Source organism: Thunnus thynnus, chromosome 16 (assembly GCF_963924715.1).
Source record: "Thunnus thynnus chromosome 16, fThuThy2.1, whole genome shotgun sequence".
Lineage (NCBI taxonomy): Eukaryota > Metazoa > Chordata > Actinopteri > Scombriformes > Scombridae > Thunnus > Thunnus thynnus.
Window position 1 is genome coordinate 3,206,238 of NC_089532.1, and position 20,457 is coordinate 3,226,694.

At 39.0% G+C, this 20,457-nt stretch overlaps 1 protein-coding gene across 1 annotated transcript in view; it reads left to right on the plus strand.

Annotated features, from left to right (window-relative positions):
• kcnh5b (potassium voltage-gated channel, subfamily H (eag-related), member 5b) overlaps positions 1-20,457 on the plus strand; it is a 190,740-nt gene that overhangs the window by 37,035 nt on the left and 133,248 nt on the right. The window contains exon 6 of the mRNA XM_067613790.1: positions 1,326-1,718. Coding sequence (XP_067469891.1) covers positions 1,326-1,718 — 393 coding nt within the window. The remainder of the gene's footprint in view (positions 1-1,325; positions 1,719-20,457) is intronic.

Sequence of the window (20,457 nt, forward strand, 5' to 3'; positions counted from 1 at the left end):
TTTTTATTGTTTTTGTGATAGCAGTATCAGCCATATTGATATCAATATTGTTACTACAGCTGTTAATATTAAATATATTTGGATATGTTGAATTGTAGGAAGTGTTGAAATCAGCACGTTATATTTGGAAGTATAATCATGTATTATATATCTGAGGCTGTAGACTATATCACGGTTAATCTCTGTTAGAGCCGGATACAAACAGAATAATAAGCAGTTTAGTGTAAAATGAGCTGAATATGTGATGTGTGATCCTTGTGTGGCCCGTAGAGGAAATCAAACTGCTGTTTAATGTAGTCTGTGATCTGCAGAGGAGGCCGAGCTCAGCGGGGTGATTATCACCAGACTGCAAAATATAATGACTGTTTTTTTTTTTTTTTTCTTTCTCCTCTTGGTCAACTTCCCTCCTTCGCATCTGATTTTCTTTTTCTCATTTCAACCCTCTTCTGTCTGTGTCTCATTTCAAGCCAAATGCAGTTTTGTCACTGAGAGGCTTTACGGAGCAACAGAAGAGATGAATACAGATGAAAACTGGAGAGGAAACATCACAAATTTTAATATACTTGTCTTGCACTATTTCACCCCTTTTCGCCCCCCCGACACACACACATACAGCATACAATGAGGGTAATTATTGATCTCTTTCATCTATTTCAGTAATTCAATCTTTGCTCTCCTGCCTGTTCACAGTTAGATTACAATTAGATGGAGAAACAGAACTGTAGAAATGCGTAATTCTCTTCCTCAGGTGTCTGTTACAAATGTAATTGAGAGTTCAACATATCACTGACACGAGTGCTCAAACTTCTCTTGTAGATTAATGAGTAAATCAGGGTCAAACTGGAGTCAGCGCTCAGATGGGAGTGTGCAGAGTTTGCTAAATTCTATACAGAAAAAAACTTAATAGAGAAATAATAAGCACAAGTGAGAGATGACACATTAAGAGAAGACTAAAATACTTGAAATAAGATCAGATGAAGGTAAACATGAGAGAGTAAGTGAGATTCAAACGTTGTCAGGATCAAACACAGAGTTACACAGAGGTGAAACTATTACAGTCGACATTTTAAGTAAACATTTAAATGACGATACTGACTTGACAGCTGGTGTCAAGCAGGTTGGTGGACATTTTAAGAGCCCACATGACACTGATTTGTACAATAAATTTGCCAATGAATGGTTTCTTAATGTGTATATTGTACATTTATAGTGTGTTTGTGTGTTTTATTGGGTATTGATTAATTAACTCTTGGAAGATAAGTGCACTCAGGCTAAAATAAAGAGTTTCATTTAGTAAAGGTTTTCTTGCTCCGTCTGATCTCCAGGTTTTGCAGCTCAACTCCGACATTCTCCCGCAGTACAAGCAGGAGGCCCCTAAGACGCCCCCCCATATAATCCTTCACTACTGCACCTTCAAGACAACCTGGGACTGGGTCATCCTCATCCTCACCTTCTACACGGCCATCATGGTGCCCTACAACGTCTCCTTCAAGACCAAGCAGAACAACATCGTGTGGCTGGTGCTGGACAGCGTGGTGGATGTCATCTTCCTGGTGGACATCGTCCTCAACTTCCACACCACCTTCGTGGGGCCCGGCGGCGAGGTGATCTCTGACCCCAAGCTCATCCGCATGAACTACCTGAAGACCTGGTTCGTCATCGACCTGCTGTCCTGCCTGCCCTACGACATCATCAACGCCTTTGAGAATGTGGATGAGGTATGGTTGTAGATTTTGGATATCTTTTCCAGGTGTGAGTGGTTGGATGGTCGGGATGGTTTGCAAAATACAGGAAGTTGAAACCAGAAACTGAGGTTTTTGTCCTGAGTCTCATGTGTGTTTAGGTTTAAGCAATGAAAGCACTTTGGTTTAAGGTTAGTAAAAGATCTTGGTTTTATATTCAGTGTTAATACAGATGTTGTGATTCAAGTAACTGCAGAAAAAATACACTGTCACTGACCAATTTCCCATGTTGGCAGAAAGTGTAACTCGGGCAGTATTGTGTTTACTTGGCTTGTTGTTGTAATTTAGCTGTATAAAAACATAATTTCTGGGAGAAAGAAGCTCTGTCTTAAATCACATACTTCTGTTAGTACACTTTCATGTAGTACACTGTGTACATTATGTACTTACTAGCGTGGTGCGCAAATTTTTACAGGGTAGTGTTGTCTCAAATCAAACACAGCCGTTGTGCACTTACCGGAAATGATGATCACAAATTAGCATTAGCTAGCGTTAGCATTCGTGTTATCGTTCGCGCTACCAAATCATTACAGACTGCTAAATTAACCCAAAAAACATACTGATGGCTTATATCTGACAACAGTATAGTGGTGCTAAGTGCTGAAAAACCACATGTATAACTTACATTTGTATAATGTGGCGATGTTCACCGTAGTTACAACGTACCTTGCCGCCATTTCCTGTTTGAAAAGTGGTCCCTCCCCTTCCACTATGTAGCCAAAGTGCCCCTAGTTCCACACTCAACTTTTTGACCGTTTTGAGTGCACCATCCAGGTACTCACAGTGCACTGCATTTTCCCATACTTCTCAGTGTGAACGCACTTATGCACTCAAAATGTGAAGTGTAAGTACAGAAGTATGCGATTTGAGACACAGCAAGAGTTTAGAGGTGAAAATGTTCAATGGGCAATGAGCAGGGTTGAATAGTGAGGATTGATATCCTGTTTCCAGGAAAATTACTAGCTGGATTGTGAGATTCTTAGCTTGTGTGTTCATATACTGAAGACTATTGTATGTGCTGAAAGAAAGGCGCTTTCTTCACATCTCATTCATGCATACATGCAACTTGCTAGACTTTAAATTACTGTGAAGTGGATCCACTTTTCAGGCATGGAGAGTATCACCTTTACATTACAACACAAGGACAACACTCCCGTTCCTCAAACCACTGACACAATGCTGAAATAGCTGCATGGAACTGACTTCACTTCCCTACATGCAGTAACTGTCATACACTCCCATATAACCACTCGGACATAATTCTAATTCTGATGCCAGTTTGTGACATCATAACCTTTTTGGAGCCAAGTGTGTTCCGGTATGCATCTTATAAACTTGTTATATAGAAGAATGGACTTCAGTGAAGTAGGAGACATCTTGTGTCCAGCAGTTAAACTTTTGAAATGAAACAATATTTACATATTCATAGATTTTCCACTGAGGGAGAAGGAGAAGATGTTGTTTCAAGGATTTTTAACAAGGTAATTGAACTTGTTTTTTTTTGTTATTTTGGCTAAGATATGTGCAGTTGAATGGCATTTGGCCTGACAAAGACAGTAATTGTGTCTAAAAAAAAACTGTTCACTGGTCAACAGGCCTGGCTGTAATTGTTTAGAATTAATTATTGAAATTCTTTAAAAGTCAATACCCTGATTGCTCTAAGGTCATTACGATGTACTTAACCTCTTACGATGTACTTCACCCCATTTTCATGCACAAGCCTGAAAATAATGAACCCAAGATAAGAAGGTAACTGTTCTTCAACTTCAACTTTTTTGATTACAGTCACAACCTTGGTCTTGGTCTCAAAAGGTAAATCTTTATATTTTACAACCAAAATGTCAGAATGAGGGTAAGTGATCTTAAAAATAATGCCACCAAGGCTGAAGTGTCCCACAGGTGGGACAGTGTCACTTAACAGGTTAAATCTGCCAGCATGTAGAACTGACTAAGTATAATGATGTTGGGATTGCGGTTATGATTTTCTAAAGTGGGTCTCAACAGGCACAAGAACAAGAGCTGATATTTAGGATGGTTTCCTTACCTGTGAGATGAAATAATGGTTCATCAGCTGTTTGACTTTAGAAATATTGGGAGGAGACTTCAAGCGTTGTAGAGAAATCTACGTTTTTGCAGAAGCTTTCACTTCAACAGCAATGTTGGTGTCTAATTATTCTGGAGGAAAAAAACAATTAAATGAATCTGCCTGAGGGAATGAGAGTTTTTAGATTGTGAATCTGTTGTTTGATTTCTGGCTGATGTTCCATGTGGGATCAGGCCTCTGTAGAGTACTTTTCACGGCCATTTACACCCGTCAAATATCAAGGATTTATATCAATAAGGCCTGAAATCCATTAAAGGTGATTTTCCGCTTGATTTCCCACTGAATTTATTAGAGCTCAGCCTGAGTGGATGGGCCAATCTATTGGATGTAAAATGAAAAATGAACAGATGATATCCACTAATGTTGTATTCATGTAGTCCTGTGCTTTTTGTGTGGGTGTGTATTTATATCAGACAACATTTGTGAAAAACACATTGTGGGCATGTGTTTGTGGATGCTTTGTTGTTTTTGTGTGTACATGTGTGTCTGCCAAGCGGGGTATTAATCACATGAGTTTTTGAAGGCCAGTAATAATAATAAAAGCAGTAGCCTATTTAAGCTGCCTGCCGCACATTTTTCAACATCTATTGCTTTTTCATGCCAATAAATATTCCACACCTCCTTCAGCAGTTTATTCTTGTCTGAAAGACCATTTAGATCAACATGGTGCACTAAAACTCCAATGTTTTTTAATGGTACAGATCCAAAAGTCTCAACAATATCATACAGTGCATCTAGCATTAGCATTAACATTAACAAAGTACAGCTGAGAATGATGGGACTGTCATTAGATTTACAGGTATTTGCTATAAACCAAAGTATTGGACGCATTTCACTCTAACTCTGGTAGTCGATGAAACGTCAGGATCCCTTATGTTATTACTAAGAGGCAACTACCACAGCTTGAGGCTGAAGCCACTGTGGAAGTCCCTTAAAATGCCACAGATGGCTGCTAGATGCTCCAACTGACTCCCATTAAAAAAAAACCAAAAAAAAACTCCCCAAAAAACAAACCTCAACTTCTCTCTAGAAATACTTTTTTTCAACAAAAAGCATAATTTAGCATAATTTAGCTCAATGTTTCCAGTAAGCTACTGTTAGCTTTGGTCTGAGGTAGCGGGGCGTGTTTCCAGAGCGTGAAAGCAACACCCTACACTTCTTATTTGGAAGGTCCTGGCTACAAACTGAAAAGATGGTGTCAACCATCAAGCCACAACTCTGGGCTTCAAAACAGCTCCAATGCAAACCACAGCTGTGTCTCAAATCACATACTTCTGTTAGTACACTTTCATGTAGTACACTGTGTACACTATGTACTTACTGGCCTAGTGCGCAAATTTTGACAGGGTAGTGTTGTCTCAAATCAAACACAGCCGTTGTGCACTTACCGGAAATGACGATCACAAATTAGCATTAGCTAGCATTAGCATTCGCGCTAACAAATCATTACAGACTGCTAAATTAACCCAGAAAACATACTGATGGCTTATATCCGACAACAGTATAGTGGTACTTAGTGCTAAAAACACATGCATAACTTACATTTGTATAATGTGGCGATGTTCACCGTAATTACAACATACCCGGCCGCCATTTCTAGTTTGAAAAGTGGTCCCTCCCCTTCCGCTACGTAGCCAAGGTGGCGACCATTGAGGGCGAGAAGTGTCCATAGTTCCACACTCAACTTTTTGACCGTTTGGGTGCACCATCCGGGTGCTCACAGTGCACTGCATTTTTCCATACCCCTCAGTGTGAACGCACTTATGCACTCAAAATGTTAAGTGTAAGTACAGAAGTATGTGATTTGGGACACAGCACAATGATTGACGTAACACCTCACTATGTCCATCTTTATATACAGTCTATGATTATTACACTTCACCCTGAGGGGTACATGAACGCAGAAGTGGTGGGCTGATAGACATCAACATCCTGATGCCGCTAGCGTGGCTATTAATAACTGTTAGCTGCAGGCCTAGTTGTTTTTCTTCATGTAATACAAGAGATGGAGGCAAAGAACGCTGTTTCCAGCACTTCTTTACTTTCTACACTGGGATATCTAGTCCACTTACCAGAGAGAAAAGGTTAGTTGTGTTTGAATTTCATCCGTTTCGTTTAGAGTCAGTTTAATCCCCGGTTTAATTAGTTTCGCGGGTGAGAGTTAACTGGTAGGGTTGTGAAAATATAGGAGTATTGTTGCTATGGTTACCTGCAGTTTAATATGATTTGAGCTCACATTGAGAACACTAGTTGCCCTGAAAAATGTTTGTCAAGTCCTGATATATTTTTTTAATGAGCAACTTCCAGCCAGCCTGAAATCAGTAATTCTCATGGCTCTGATGTAATAATAGTAAATATATATGGGTAAATTATAATGTGGAACATTATTTAACAGGCTGTGAAGGATTTAAAGGCATAATGGCCCTCTTGGGATAGATTACATCCTTTGAGAAAAAAAAACAGAAAACAATATTGAATGAATATATAAAGTCTGCCAAGAAAGTAACATTTCATAGCAGGGTTGTTTTTATGTAGCTGTGGTCAGGCTGAAACTTGACATCACCGGCTGAAATATTTAAATTTATTCAAGGCCAATATCGAGCCCATAAGTCTCAGCTTAACATTCAGTTTGAAACCTCTTTCCCAGCGTGTTGTTGTGTGTGTGTGTTTGTGTCTGCTCTCCTGCTGACTCTCTTCCCTCCTTCAGATCGAATGGTGTACGGTATTGTGGATCCTCCAGTAGGTTTCTGGAGTGGCGCTGTGTATTGTCTCAGGTGTCTTCCCTCCTTTGGCCTCTCACTGCCTGTCGCTGATGGATTCAATGAGATCCTGCTGGGTGGAGTTTTCTGTTTCTGTCCTTTAAAACGGCAGACAGCAGAGAGCAGGGGGGAGACAGGCTGAGAGGAAATCAATGGCACGTAAATTTCCAGCCACTAAAGAGGATACAGCCCGAGTCTCTCTTCCCCTCTTTACTAAATTGACGTTTTTGTTGCTGCTTTCCCGTATTAGCAGGCTGGAAGAATGGATGGATGCTGACTGAGGACAGTGTGTGGGCGGCTTAAGGTGCAGTGTGAAAGAAAATAGCAGAGATTATTATAGGCTCATTGCAGACTGAATTCCCCCCGTTGCTGTCTCTGATGGCTGAAGCAGGCGGGAAGTATTTTTAGTTGTATTTTAATGCCGGTTTGAAGACACTGCCGAGCCGTGCCAAGCTGGTGACACGCAGGTGCTGCCAACTCACGTACAAACAAGCACAGAAACACAAACACATACATATTCATGACTTGTGAGGACCATACAAGTCATTTCTAAGTCCTAAGTGTCAACTCTCCAATTGTGAAATCACCTCATTTTGGAGAAGTTTCCTCATCTTTCTGACAGTGTGAAGATTTTTTTTACTTTACTTTAAATACAAAACTTGCCTTATTTTTGGAAATCGTTACTTTGGTATGGTAATATTTTATTCAACATCTTCATTGCTTAGATTGTGATTTTGGTAGTCACAGCTGGGGCCATATAATTACTTTAAAAATTATATTATTTTGGTTTCTATTATTTATTCATTTCACTTCCATTTTTCTGTTGATTATTTCGTAAATAATAGCTATAATCTGTATTTCCCATAATAATAACACATGAGCTGACTCTCAGTCATGGCTCGTAGTGAACCTACAGAAAATTATCAGCAACTGTGCAGCTCCCCTTGGCTTTACGGAGCTTTATAGCGACTTTCAGCTCATTGTTTATCTGTCCGGCTGCAACTTTACTGTTTTGGTTCACTCTCAGCACTCTCATAGCGTCATTTTCAGTGAGAAAAAGCTCTAAAAAGCCACTACCTGCTCAGTACCAAACCGCAAACAGACACAGTTAGCTGTAGACTAGCTGGTGAACATAGTGGAGCATTTAGCAGCTAAAGAGCCAGATATTTCCCTCAGGAGTTGGTAGAGAGCAGAAACAGAGCTAAAAGAGAGTGAATATTGGATTTACATTCACCAGGTGGACAGAAACATGACTCCCAATGAATGATCATGTTGCTCCGTAACTGCTGGATGTGGAAATAAGCAACTGTTTGCTAAAAAGTTAATCTATTAACTTATTTCTGCTGAAAACAAGCGAACAAAACATCACTTATTGCTGGTTTAAACAATTAGTCAACTGTTTTATTAATTTCAAGATTGACCAGTTTCTGTTCCAGCTCAGTAAAGAATCCAACATTTGTCCGTGGCATTTTTTTACAGTGCGTCTCTTGGCCGTTGAGCTGACTGCTTGTGTTATTCTGAAGGTCTGTTCAGACAGAAAGTGGTGAATTTGACTGTTTGGCCATTTGTACAGTTTGTACCCCAAACAGCCTGATATATTGACTGTACATACGTTAGCCGTAAGCTAGCTAGCAACAGACGCACCGACCGTTTGTGAGAGTGTGTCTGTGTCTTCACCAGAAACTCCAGTTCTCTCTGCTTCTACCTCTCCTCTTCGTAAGCGCAGGTTTTTCACTCCAGTTGAAACATTTTGAACTTGTGCAGATGTGTCTTTGCGTCAGGTCGCACAGTTTGCTTTTAATTTTGTCTTTCCACTGACTTTAAACAGAACACAAGGTGAATTTTAGAGGTGGTACAATTGCATATAAACACTCATCTACAGATCTCAGCAACTGAGTAGGTAGCAAAATGTCGCCTACAAGACCTACAAGTTGTACAAAAACAGAATTTTCCTTCAAGGTTTAAGAACTTTTCTCTTTGTTCCTGTTGACATTTTGGAGATACAAGGGTTTCTTACATCATAAGAACAGCAACACCTACATAGAGACACATACAGGTCAGAAGTAACATCAACAAACAGAAGTAGTCGGGCTACAGCTGTAAAACAACAGCAGCAAAAAAAAAAAAAATGATATAACATTCTCATGACGAGTTGTGCTGATGCTCCCTGAAGTGTCAGCAGAGGTGGTGGTGGTGTGTATGTGTGTGTGTTGACGGGGGGATAGGTGTTGGAGTCAGGCAGGGAGGAACCCCCCGCGGGTCCTGAAGCCACCTGCTGTCACGGAGGAGCCCGGGGAGCTCACAGTGTGCGTTTGCAGGCGCCGCGATGGCTCAGAAAGATCTAATCCAGGCTGACCTTTCTGCGTGGCGTGCATGTTGCCACCGCCACAGCCGGCTGAGCTGACAGAGCCGGGAGGAAGCTGCAGTCATACAGTCGGGGGTGGGATATTAACACTCTGCTTGTTAACATGGAGAGATGGAGGGAAGGAGAAAAACTGGAGAGGTGGAGTTGAATGTGTGCGCTGAATGACTTAAATATCAAATAACGAATTGGACGCTGGTAGGATGGGAGGATGAAAAGACAAGAGGATGAAGTGATAGAAGAATGACAGATAGAGGGATGCAAAAAGAAGGATAGCGTTGATATGGGTGAGAGTGCTAGCTTTTTAAAATCTAAGGGAAGAATTGGTGAGTGAAGGGATGAATGATAAAGAGATAAAAAGTAGAATAGAAAAGAGGAGACGGGAAGAATGGATAGAAACATGACGTGTTTGAAGGAATATGTGGAAGAAGGAGCTTGGCAAAATGGAAATATCAGAATCAATCCATGCACAGTATATTCATGTGTCTTGCCATAAATAAAGCAACGTGATGTCTTAATTATTTATCTTTTGGTAAGGAACAACTCTGGAAGAAGCAGATGATGTGTTTTGTTGCTTGGCGTTGCGGGTCGGTGTAATTGCTGGTGTTTTTTGGTGCTTGCACCCTGCATGTGTTACTGGATAATTCTTCAGGTGATAAACTAAGTTTGTCGTATTTCATGCCTTTGTTGGCACAGACCTTCAGCGAGATTTACAACATACATCACCGATATGTTGAACTTTAAGTAGCAAAAATATTGCCACACCTCCAATATCTTGTTCTCTCTTGTCTATCCGTAACAGCTCTTTACGTTTACGATTGTTGGAGCTGTCGCTTCTGAAGAAGCACTCATCTCTCTCCCATCTACTTCTGACCTTTCATACCAAAGCAATGGTGTGGTGTGTTGTTAAGTCAACCAACCCTGCAGTGTAATTAGTCTACTACATGTTATGTAGTAGAATGTACAGTAGCATGTAGTTTGTGTAAAAGGTACATCGCTTGAAATGTACTTTTCTAGTTTTCATATCCTGGACTTTTTTTTCCATTTTGATGAGGATATACTGTATACTGGATGCAGAGGTGAAACAATAATGCTGAGATCATATTGTACATTCATTTATCCCTCTAGTTGTAATAACAAAGACGAGATATGGGGATTTTGATGCCAGAGTTGCCTGTCTCCAGGTAAAGAAATGTCTCTCATATGTTCTGTTTCTAGATCTGGATAATCGCATCCGATCTCCAGGTCTTTGCATTCCCACCTGGGATTAAAAATCATCTCAAAATGCAAATTAGTTAGGCAGGATTGGTGGATTTGGAGAGAAACATTGTGCGTCCCAGGTTAAGGGAAGCAGTACCATGAAATTTTCATCTTTATATCATTTTTTTTGCAAGGAAGCACTTGCTTATGCTAGCAGGAAGAGGTAGAGTTAGGTGACCTTTCAACTGACCTTTCTGAAGAATGTGTCCACATTGTACTTGTATTTCCACCTGGTTGAGATCTGATCATAATGCGAGGCATCATCCAGATCTGTTCCGATTGTCTTCCAATCACAATGTGTTTTACCTTCATTTACACCAACAAATGTTTTTCTTAATCCAGGTAGGATATCAAGATTGCATGTTAATGTCAGGCGTAAAAGGTGTGAAAATTGCTGGTTAATCATCATAAAAATCTGGTATTAAAAGGGGACGTGTTAAGCTTTTGGGGGGGTTTTCTGTTATCTATATTATGATGTCGGATGTTAAACGTAATCAAAGTTCCAACAGTTGTAAGACAATGTTTCCAATGTTTTTTTTTTTTTAAACAAGATGACATCAGCTTGATGCACATATCCATAAACAGATGTCCATTCTGTAATCTTTGTTGCTGAGGTTGTTCACGTTGACCATTTATATGTTTTAGATCGGATTCGTGCCACAATGTGTACGGATGTATTTTAGAAATTGACATTTTGAGTAAAAAACAAGAAAAAGAAGTAAAATCTTACTACTTTTGTTAGGTAACAGGAGCTGCTTGTTTTTTTTGTTTTTTACTGTAAATCATGCAAAGATATTCCAGTAAAGCCCCAGAATATAAAATTAGACCTAGAAATGTGCATGATATATCTCTTTTAACACACATATCATTCAAAAGTGATAAAAGTAGCTATTATAAGTTACATTTCCATTCATCAGTGCTAGCAGTGTGGATAACCATCTTGGACAAATGGCTGCATGCTGCCAAGTCATAAAAGGGAGTTTTGCTATTCTTTCTGTTTTGCCGACATGGGCTGCATGCAGTAAAGAACAGTAGAAACGTTGTGGATGAAAATATGGAGTGATGGAATAGAAGGGAAAGGTAGATGACAAGATGAGAAAAACAAATTGTATGCCCCTGGTGAATATGTAAGTTACCTTGTAAGCAGTTTTCTTTCTCTGTTGCTTATGTGATGCAACATATTTCCATCTGTTGCTAATTGGTTGTGGTTCTATTGTAAGATTCCACTAATCCCCACACATAATCTGTATTTTTTTGTCTTGCATGTGTCCAAGAAAAAAAAAAAAACATTCTGGAAAGCTTTTGAACTGAATGATAAAACTGTACCAAAATATCTAAACACTCGGATTAAATTTCATCCTCCTGTTTCTGAAGGAATTAAAACTGTTTTAGCTTAGTTTAAAAAAAAAATGTCAGGGACGTTGCAAAAACCAAAGTAACAGGTTACAATAACATGATACAGATGTGTTGCATATAGGATTTCTAGACAAGGCTAATTTGTGACCCCTGCCCCTGGTTAGGCTTTTCTACTTAAAAATCGCCATAACATTTCATTATTACTCAAAGTACATTAGTTAAAGTCAAGTTTTTCATTACCGTTTGGTATTGGTGTTTGTTTTTGTGACATATGGACAAAGTACAGCTGGGATGTGATTGTTCACACATTTAAAAATCAGTTTGATAAAAGAAAAGTTGATAAAGCTGTCATAACTGAGCAACTTGTACTTTTTCTGAATTGTCCAGTGATGCCATTTCATTTGTTTTTAATCCAGTGTTTTCAGTGTTTGTTTGTATATTGATGTAACAGGTTTGACAGTTGTCTGTGAAGCTTGGCTCCATACAGTAACACAATAGAATACATGTGAAAATATCATGGCATGCATGAACAATTGAGCTGCCTTAAGGGGTATGTAATGTCTTATCATCCTAAAACAGTTCAGATTTGTCTTTACTGTCTTGCATAGCTTTTTAATGTGTTTACCAAATTTGAGTTGGGAGTCTAAAATGACACCAAAGAATTTCAAAATCACTGACTTCAGTTGTTTCCTCTTGATCTATTTTAATTGTAAGCTTATCTTTTGCTTTCCCTCTCATGGAAAAACACATTGACACAGTCTTTTTAAGACTCAGGGTGAAATTATTGTTTTTGAGCCATTGGGATACAACCTTTGTTTGTTAATGTCTCAACAAAAAGGGGTTTTAGCTGATATATAAATGATTGTCTCATCAGCGTACATTTGACAACTAGCTCTTTTGCAGCATTTTGGTAAATCATTTATGTATGAGCTGAAAAGCAGAGGCCCCAATATCGAGCCTTGTGGAATACCCATTCTGGATTGTATGGGAATTGAATGTTTTGCATTGATTTTAACATGTTGCTCTCTACATTCAAGATATGATGCAAACCAGTTGGTTGTTTGCTCTGAAAATTAAAATTAAAAAGGTGCTAAGTTTGTTCAGAAGTATGTCAAAAGCCTTTTCCAGGCCTAAACATACTGCTGCCAATACAATACTGTTGTCTAATGGGCTCTTGATGCCTGTGAGATCATGGTGGTTCAGACTCACCAGATAGTTCACGTCCCGCGGGGTTGAAAACTGTGCTGATAGGTGGACTGAGGTCTTGTCGTCAGTCGCAATATGAAGCATGACTGGCGCAAGCAGTTTGGACAGGCCCAACAGTGGTACTGTCTGTCCAATCGATCCAGGATCGAGTAAATTACAAGGTATCCATGTCAGAGGAATTTCAATCTCAGCCTTTCAGTCAGGGGTGCAACTGCACCATCATCTCTTTGCTTATTGTCCAAATTACCTCTTTGTTCAAGGTTTGTCCTTGTACTGGTGAGTATTTGTTTAAAAGCAATGGCTAAAGCAGTGAGTAGTTGCAGGGAGAAGCAGGTTAAAGATAAGATACCCTCGGCAGTCATCTTCAATCATCCCTTCATTCAATCCTTTCATTTTTGCTGCTTGGAGAAGGTTCTGCTTTTGGCTTCTGTCAGTGCAAAGTGACCATTGAAAACCCAATTGAAGCATGGCATTCTTTTCTAAAAACTGAGATATTTTAAAACTTTAATTCTCGCAGGATTGAGGGCTGAAAACACACTGAGCTCCCAGTGCTGTCAGGAACATGCAACGGTGCGTCCTCTGCTTTGGAAATAATGAGTGAAAGAGCTAGTGCTGTGAACAGAGCTCCCTGATGTACACGTAATATCTGACTATCCGCGGTCTCACTTTACTACGCTCTGTTTTGATAAACAGGTGCTTATGAGCCATGATTTTACATGCATTGCGCGCTCTTGACTCATGCTCTTTTCATCTGTGTTGCTCTGTCCTGTGGCTACTTAATTTAGAGGCATTTACATATGAGCTAGGAACAGTCCGAGTCCCCGGGGAAGCCTTTGAAGCTGCGGCTGGAGAGACGCAGGCAGGGTTGGGGAGGGTTGCCTGGGTTTGTGGCATCAGAGAGAAGGGAAACTGAAAACCTGCAGCAGGAGTCAGAGCTGAGGCAAAGGTGCAGTCAAGACCTTCTTAGTCCAGTTGAGTCTGACTCAGGCGCCTCAAGACCAAGATTAAAGAAAGAGTCTTATTCATCACCAAATTAGTAACAGAGAATATTTTTTTAATGATTTAAAGTTGTTTAGGATGAGCACAGATGCAGATCCATCTGTAGAATCTCTGTATGTGTGTATTAAATGTGTGTTATAGTCTTTAAACTTAAAGATAAGTCTGGCGATATTTACACTTTTATTTTATTTAACAAATCCCATGAAAAGTCCAAACCCAAATATATCTTATTCCTCTGTGCCATAAAGCTCCATTGTTGTCCAAAAACTATTGAAAATATGTCAGTGAGCCACATTCCTTCATTACCATGAATCACACTGTAGTTTATTTGGACTCAATCCCACACAGTAGAAATCACTGGGTTAAAATTTTACCCAGTTTAAGTCAATATAGCACCAACACAATACTGGATTAATTTTACCCAGAAAGCTACTCAAGACAAGGGGTTATTTTGACCCAGTTTTAGTGTAATTTTTTCAATATAACTGTTGGGTTATTTACCCAAAATTACTATACAGCTTGTTATAATCTGCTCTACTCTTTTTAAATTTACAGTACATGTCACGGTTTGTTTATTGATTGTTAATAACTTGTGTTTCTTTTTAATCTCCTGTGCACATCATTTTTTACACGAAACAATACATTTGTGACAGTTTTCAGCTAAATCTTGTTGTATGTAATACATTTTGGGTCAAAATGACAGATTGCTACTGTAGATTCAATGTTGTATTGTTGGTATATTGACTCAAATTGTGTAAAAATTTAACCGAGGGATTTTTAGTGTAATTAGGCTATAGCACCGCAAATGTGAATCCATCAGCTGCTGAAAATAGTCTCAACAAATGCACTGTTTCCTCCTGTTTGTTTGCTAAAAACTACAGTGGACAGCTTTTTAAAAATGAAACTGTATATTTGGGGGGCATTTTTAAAGATTTATGTCTTCAGTAGGAAGCTAAGAGCCATAGACGGGGAAGGGAAGTCATAAAGTACTGAGATGGACTAAGACATCTTTGGTTTTGGTCTATTCATGGTTTCTGTTGGCAAGAAGAAAAATATAGAATAGTTTGACACATTAAGTTGCTGCTGTTGTGACAAAAACTTGGTCTAAAACTTGTGAAGCACTCCCAATGCAGGAATAAAAAGCTTTCTGTAGTTGTGCTAATACAAATATGATAAAAGATGAATTTAATAATTTCAAATTAAACGTTGACTTATTAGGTTGAAATCTCAGAAAAGCCTGTTAGTGGACCTGTGAGTGAAGATTTTGTCACAAAACCAGGTCCCAAGGTCAAGAATCAATTTCCCTGCTCATGATAAGAGATGTTTAAAGTAGACATTGATAATTATTTTGTGTGGGCAGTTTCACAATTGCAGTTCTTAACAACTGGATTTGGTCTTGATTGGTTTCTCTCGGTGATTAACTGCTAAATTACTTCCAATCAGGCCAATTTGCAGCACTTGACCCGATAACCTCACCAGAAAACCTCCAGTCAACAGGTTTACCTCATTTGGATTCCAGAAGCATTGATCATTGCTGTCAGTTTGATGACTTTATTACAGGATTTGGGGACTTTTCAGACCACCAGCAAAGCCAGAATTGCAACTAGTATATTTGTGGGGATCTAATTCTCAGTTAGAGTTCTTTAAGAATTCTGTTCAAACTGACATTTAAAACGATGACGAGATAATTTCGGATGGGTCTGTGATCTCCACCAAAAATCTCAGGTACCAAAATATCCCTGTAGGTTTGAAAGATGGCTGCAACAGTTAGTTTCATCTATAGCTGTGGTCTTGCAGTGGTTTACTGCTTTTTAAAAACTTTTTTTACTGAAGAAAATGTGCTTGAAATGCTCGATCAGTCAAATAATAAATTAGTCTTTTCCATTAAGAGCTGTTAGTGTGCAGATTTAGTTTTTCTAGACATTGAAAATAGACTTCAATGGAGGTGTTCTACTTTAAAAATCCAGCATGACGGTGAATAACTTTTTCACACTCCAGGACTTTGTGTGGCGCTTTAATGGCTAAGGTGTGCAGTTAGAGTGAAAGAGCAGAAAACTTGCTGGACAGATGCAACACAAGGCAAGTTTATTTGTATCGCACCTTTCACCAACGAAGGAATTCAAAGTGCTTTACATAAAACATAAAGAGGTATACAGACAATATGTAAAGAACACAAGACATTATGAAAATACACATTTAAACAGAATTTAGTTAAATAAAGAGTTAAACAAAATAGAAAATAAAAATAAGCTAAAATAGAATAAGGCTGTATTCAGACCAAATCAGTCAGTTTTGGCTGCTGTGGCGCAGTGAGGGAGTAAAAAGACGTTAGTAGGAGCAAGGGAGGATATTTCTCTTTGTTTGATAATGTTAAAAGTAAAGTTAAACTTTGCTGTCTGCTTCCCGACTCATTTTAAAAAAGGAAGCCGGTGAATCAGATCAATAAAATTGATATTTTCTGATTGTTTCACAGCAGTCACGTTCTAGAGCACAAATAAACACGCCCACACCCCCCGCACACCTCCGCTCAACCCTGCGGCAATGGGCAGCACCGCCTGATTTGGTCTAAATACAGCCTAAGACTGATAAAACTAATTACAGCACAGCTAGATATAAGTAAATAGTCCCAAATAAACACAGAACAGAAGCACATGAATATTAGTCTTCTTGTCTATATCACAGTATAATTATAAAAACATGATCTTGAATTCATTCAGACTTTTTTTTTTTTTTTTTCGGTGCAGCGTAAGTTCATGTCTCCATGGGGAGCATGAGAAGAAACCTCAGGCCCAGTATGGGGGGGGAGGGGAGAGGGAATTAAGGTCAAAAGAGGAAGAAAGGTTTCATGAGGACAGTTTGCAGCTGAGTCTGAAAATTTATTTCAGGATGGAGGTGAAGACTGAGCTGAGGTTGAAGAGCTCGGATGAAACTGCAGAGAGCAGCTCGTCTCAGACTCAGCAGTCTTCCTCTTTATTACATAACATCATAGCCTACATCATTAGATAACCCTGCTGGCTTCCATCTACTTTTTTTTCTCCTCTCTGTGTGTCAAAATGAGAGAATTATTTTTTAATGTTGGTAAATATTTAGCTTCAGGTTGTACAGGGTTGGCCCCTGCTGCTCCAAACGCTTGGCTTTGTTAATTGTGTTAAAACAGATTGTACAGAGCCTGTCGACGCCTCAGGGTTCTGGCTGCTGCTCCTGTTGTTGAAAAGACTCACTTTTGTTTATTTTTAAGCCTCTTTTTTAACTGACTGTGTTTGTGTGTGCTGTGTGTGTGTTTTGGGGAAGTTCGTGGAAGAGAATATAAAGACCCAGGGCTCTGGGAGGACATAGGTCAGCTGTATCTGTTGTTGAAAAGCTGTCAGGTAGTACAGTGTGTGCTGTACTGGGTCCACGGCTGCAGGAAACTTCTATTTTTATTTATCAGTATATAAAGGTATATGTCTTTGAGTATCTGAGTGTTGCAGCTCACATTTTACTGGTACAGTATGATGTTGAAAGTAGTTAAAGTGAATTTGCTGTCCTAAGTTGTTTTTCAGTAACTTTATCTGAGTTCTTTCTATTTTAAAATCTGCTACATCTCAGTTTTTAACTTTGCCAGTTTTCCTCATCTAAATAGCCTGTTAAAGTTTTTTAAAGTTGTGCTAAAGAAAGAATTAAAGGATAATTCTGGTTTATTACTGCCATGGTCTTACTTTTGTAGCTTTTGCCATCAGTCTTAGCAGTAATAATAACAACAACATGTACTCACCAAGTTAATAGATGAGATCTGGGAACATGGTAACACAGGTAAAAAAGTCCAAGAAACACAAAGGTTATAAATGAACTTCCAGGTTAGTCAAACTTATTTGGAAGAGAAAACAAACATATCAAATCATTCACGAAAAACTACACAAAAATTAGACCCATGTTGTTATAAACCACAATGATCTTTTGGCGTACTCATCTTTACAAACTAAGACTGTGCAAGAAAGCTCTGTTCAAACCTTTTATAAAAAAAGTTCATGTGCAAGTTTCCAAAGATGGCAAATATATCAGGCTGAATTACAGGGAAATTAATATAAAATTTTCAATTCAAATTAATGGTACGGCCAGAAAAATTCTAATTTCACCATTTAACTCAATGCACAAAAAGTGTGATAGAGTTATTTTTTTGTAACAAGTAAATACAGAAAAAAAAATCACATATATACACACAAAATTTTTTTACTTAAATGTCTTAGAGTCTAAGAAAAGCTACTTAAAACTACTCTAAATTTCCCCTTAAGTGTTCAACAAGTGGTAGTTTGTACACCAAATAACAAAAGTGGGTTCCAGGGTTCATGTCCCTTTGTATTGTATGTATGCAAACAAATGTATGCATGTGTGAGTTTTATTTCGGGCGTGTACGCTGAGTACATCCCATGCAAACATGTTTCTGCTTTTACATTACATGGACCTTTTGTTTTCAGACGCTGCAGCATTGATGTGTTGTGAGGACAACATGTACAGTAACACTGCAGAAAGGAGTAATGGTGCTATTTATTTACTCTGTGTCATTCATACGCACTGACATGTAAAAAAAATATGGCATGTCGTTGATGCTCCAGGCTCTTCTGCTTTTAGGAGGGCTTTCTAATGTACTCTTCCTCTATTATGGACTTCCATGACGGTGGCTCAGTATCAACATCGCTATCAGTATCAGTAACAATGTCTGTACTGGATCCAGATTCAGTCTGTTATGGGTGTATTACAGTCATACTATGACTTCATGTGTTAAATTGGTGGAGTGCTCCTTTAAAGAGGAATGTAAAAAGAAAGCTAGAGAGACAAGTTAAAGTTCTGAACACTTTCTCACCTCCACACAGCTGGCCAGTAGTGGTGTTAAGTGGGTGTGAATGTCAGATTGTCTGTTTTGGAAAGTTACAGAAATGGCACTAAACAGCCCCCACCCTCCCCTTATCCGACCTCGGAAAGGTGTGAGGGGAGGTGGTTTCCCAAGGTACTCAACTATCTGTTAAAGCATGTCTGACAGAGTATACCGGCCCATTAAATGCTCAATCCGACCCAACAGTTTGTATCACACAGCTTGCAGTTAAAACTTTAAAAGTTTAGCCAAAAGTCTCAAACTGAGATAACCCTGAGGGCATCATTAGGATTATTTTCAGCTCCCACCAGAACACACAGAAGATATTACACAACTGTCTTCACAGGCTGTTTTAAATTGGTGGAGTGCTCCTTTAAAAGAGATATCAGTAAAAATATCACTCCTTATGAACATCCAGTCGAGTTACTGATCATGTCAGTAAGTGACATCACTCACTGCAACATTCAACTCTTGAAAAAGACTAGAAGTTGATAACTAGTTGGTGCCTGCTAAAAGTAGAAAGTTAAATTGCACCTTTGAGTTTTTTTATACAATCCAACCGGCACACTTTTAAAGTGGCCAGTAGCAAGTGAATATTTGGTTCTCCTAACATGTCGTGTTCTTGTACCAGACCACTGAGCACTGATCCAGAGTGATGGAACCTCTCAAAGAAATATCAGTTTCACTTCTTGGCCAACTTGGAAACTTAAAATTAGGCCTTCTGTCTAAGAATAATGTGCCAGGTTGGAGTAGCAGGAATGGACCCAAATGCAGAGACATGCATGCAGAGATTGCAGAGTTGATGAAAACCTTTAGTCTGGCGACGGATGAAGACAGAACATTACAAGAACAGAACAAACGAGACAAGCAGAACAAAACAAAATGATCCAACAAAGACTGAAGAGAAAACCGGGGCTTAAAAAGTAACTGAACTAACGAGGAGATGAAGTGCAGGAGGGGAGATGGGTGGAGAACTGGGCTGATGAGGCTAACACAGGGCAGGTGTGGGGAAAACAGGGCAGGGCTAATGAGTCCAAATGCAGGGCAGGTGTGGAGGACTACATGAACACACAAAGGAAACACAGAGCAACAGAAACCCAGAAAATACAACACTCCAAATCACAACCCAGCATAACTCAAACCATCCCAGAATTACATAAACTTAAGCACACAGCACTATAAGCTAACTAATAATGCCGTCCTCTAAACCCACCACCCAAGTCGTAAGGAAAACCGTATGACCAGAAGGACTGACAACACAGGAAACTCTAAACAACACAAAAAGTCCAGTTGGTTTTCTGTTCTTGAAGAGACCTTTTCTGTTTTCCCCAGAGCTGCATAACATGGACAAAATGTCATTTTGAAATATTTTTGATTATTATTAAGTGTGGTTTGGAATGTAATAGTGTAGGTTTGTTCCAAAGTGTTCACCAATAATTAAGATTTAAGATAAATAAGACAAATATCGCATGCTGTGTTGAAATACTTACTGACATGACAGTAAAACAAAATGAGCATTACTGTCACACCTTTACTTGCTTACTGTGGTAGTTTCTGTGTAATTCAAGTGTTGATAACATGGTTTTAAGAAATGAAGGAAACAATTCATTTGTATGTGAGCTATAATTATTCTCATCTCTTACACAACCCTTTCCAGTGTGCAACTCCATTCAAAGTTTTAATTGCTGTCTGTCATTACGTGTAAGTCTACTATTAAAATGCAACAAGGTGATATCTGAGTCTCTGGTCAAACAAATTATCTGAATTATAGGTTTTGAGGAACAAGTTTAAGTCTGTATTGTACGTGTAATTTGTTGTGA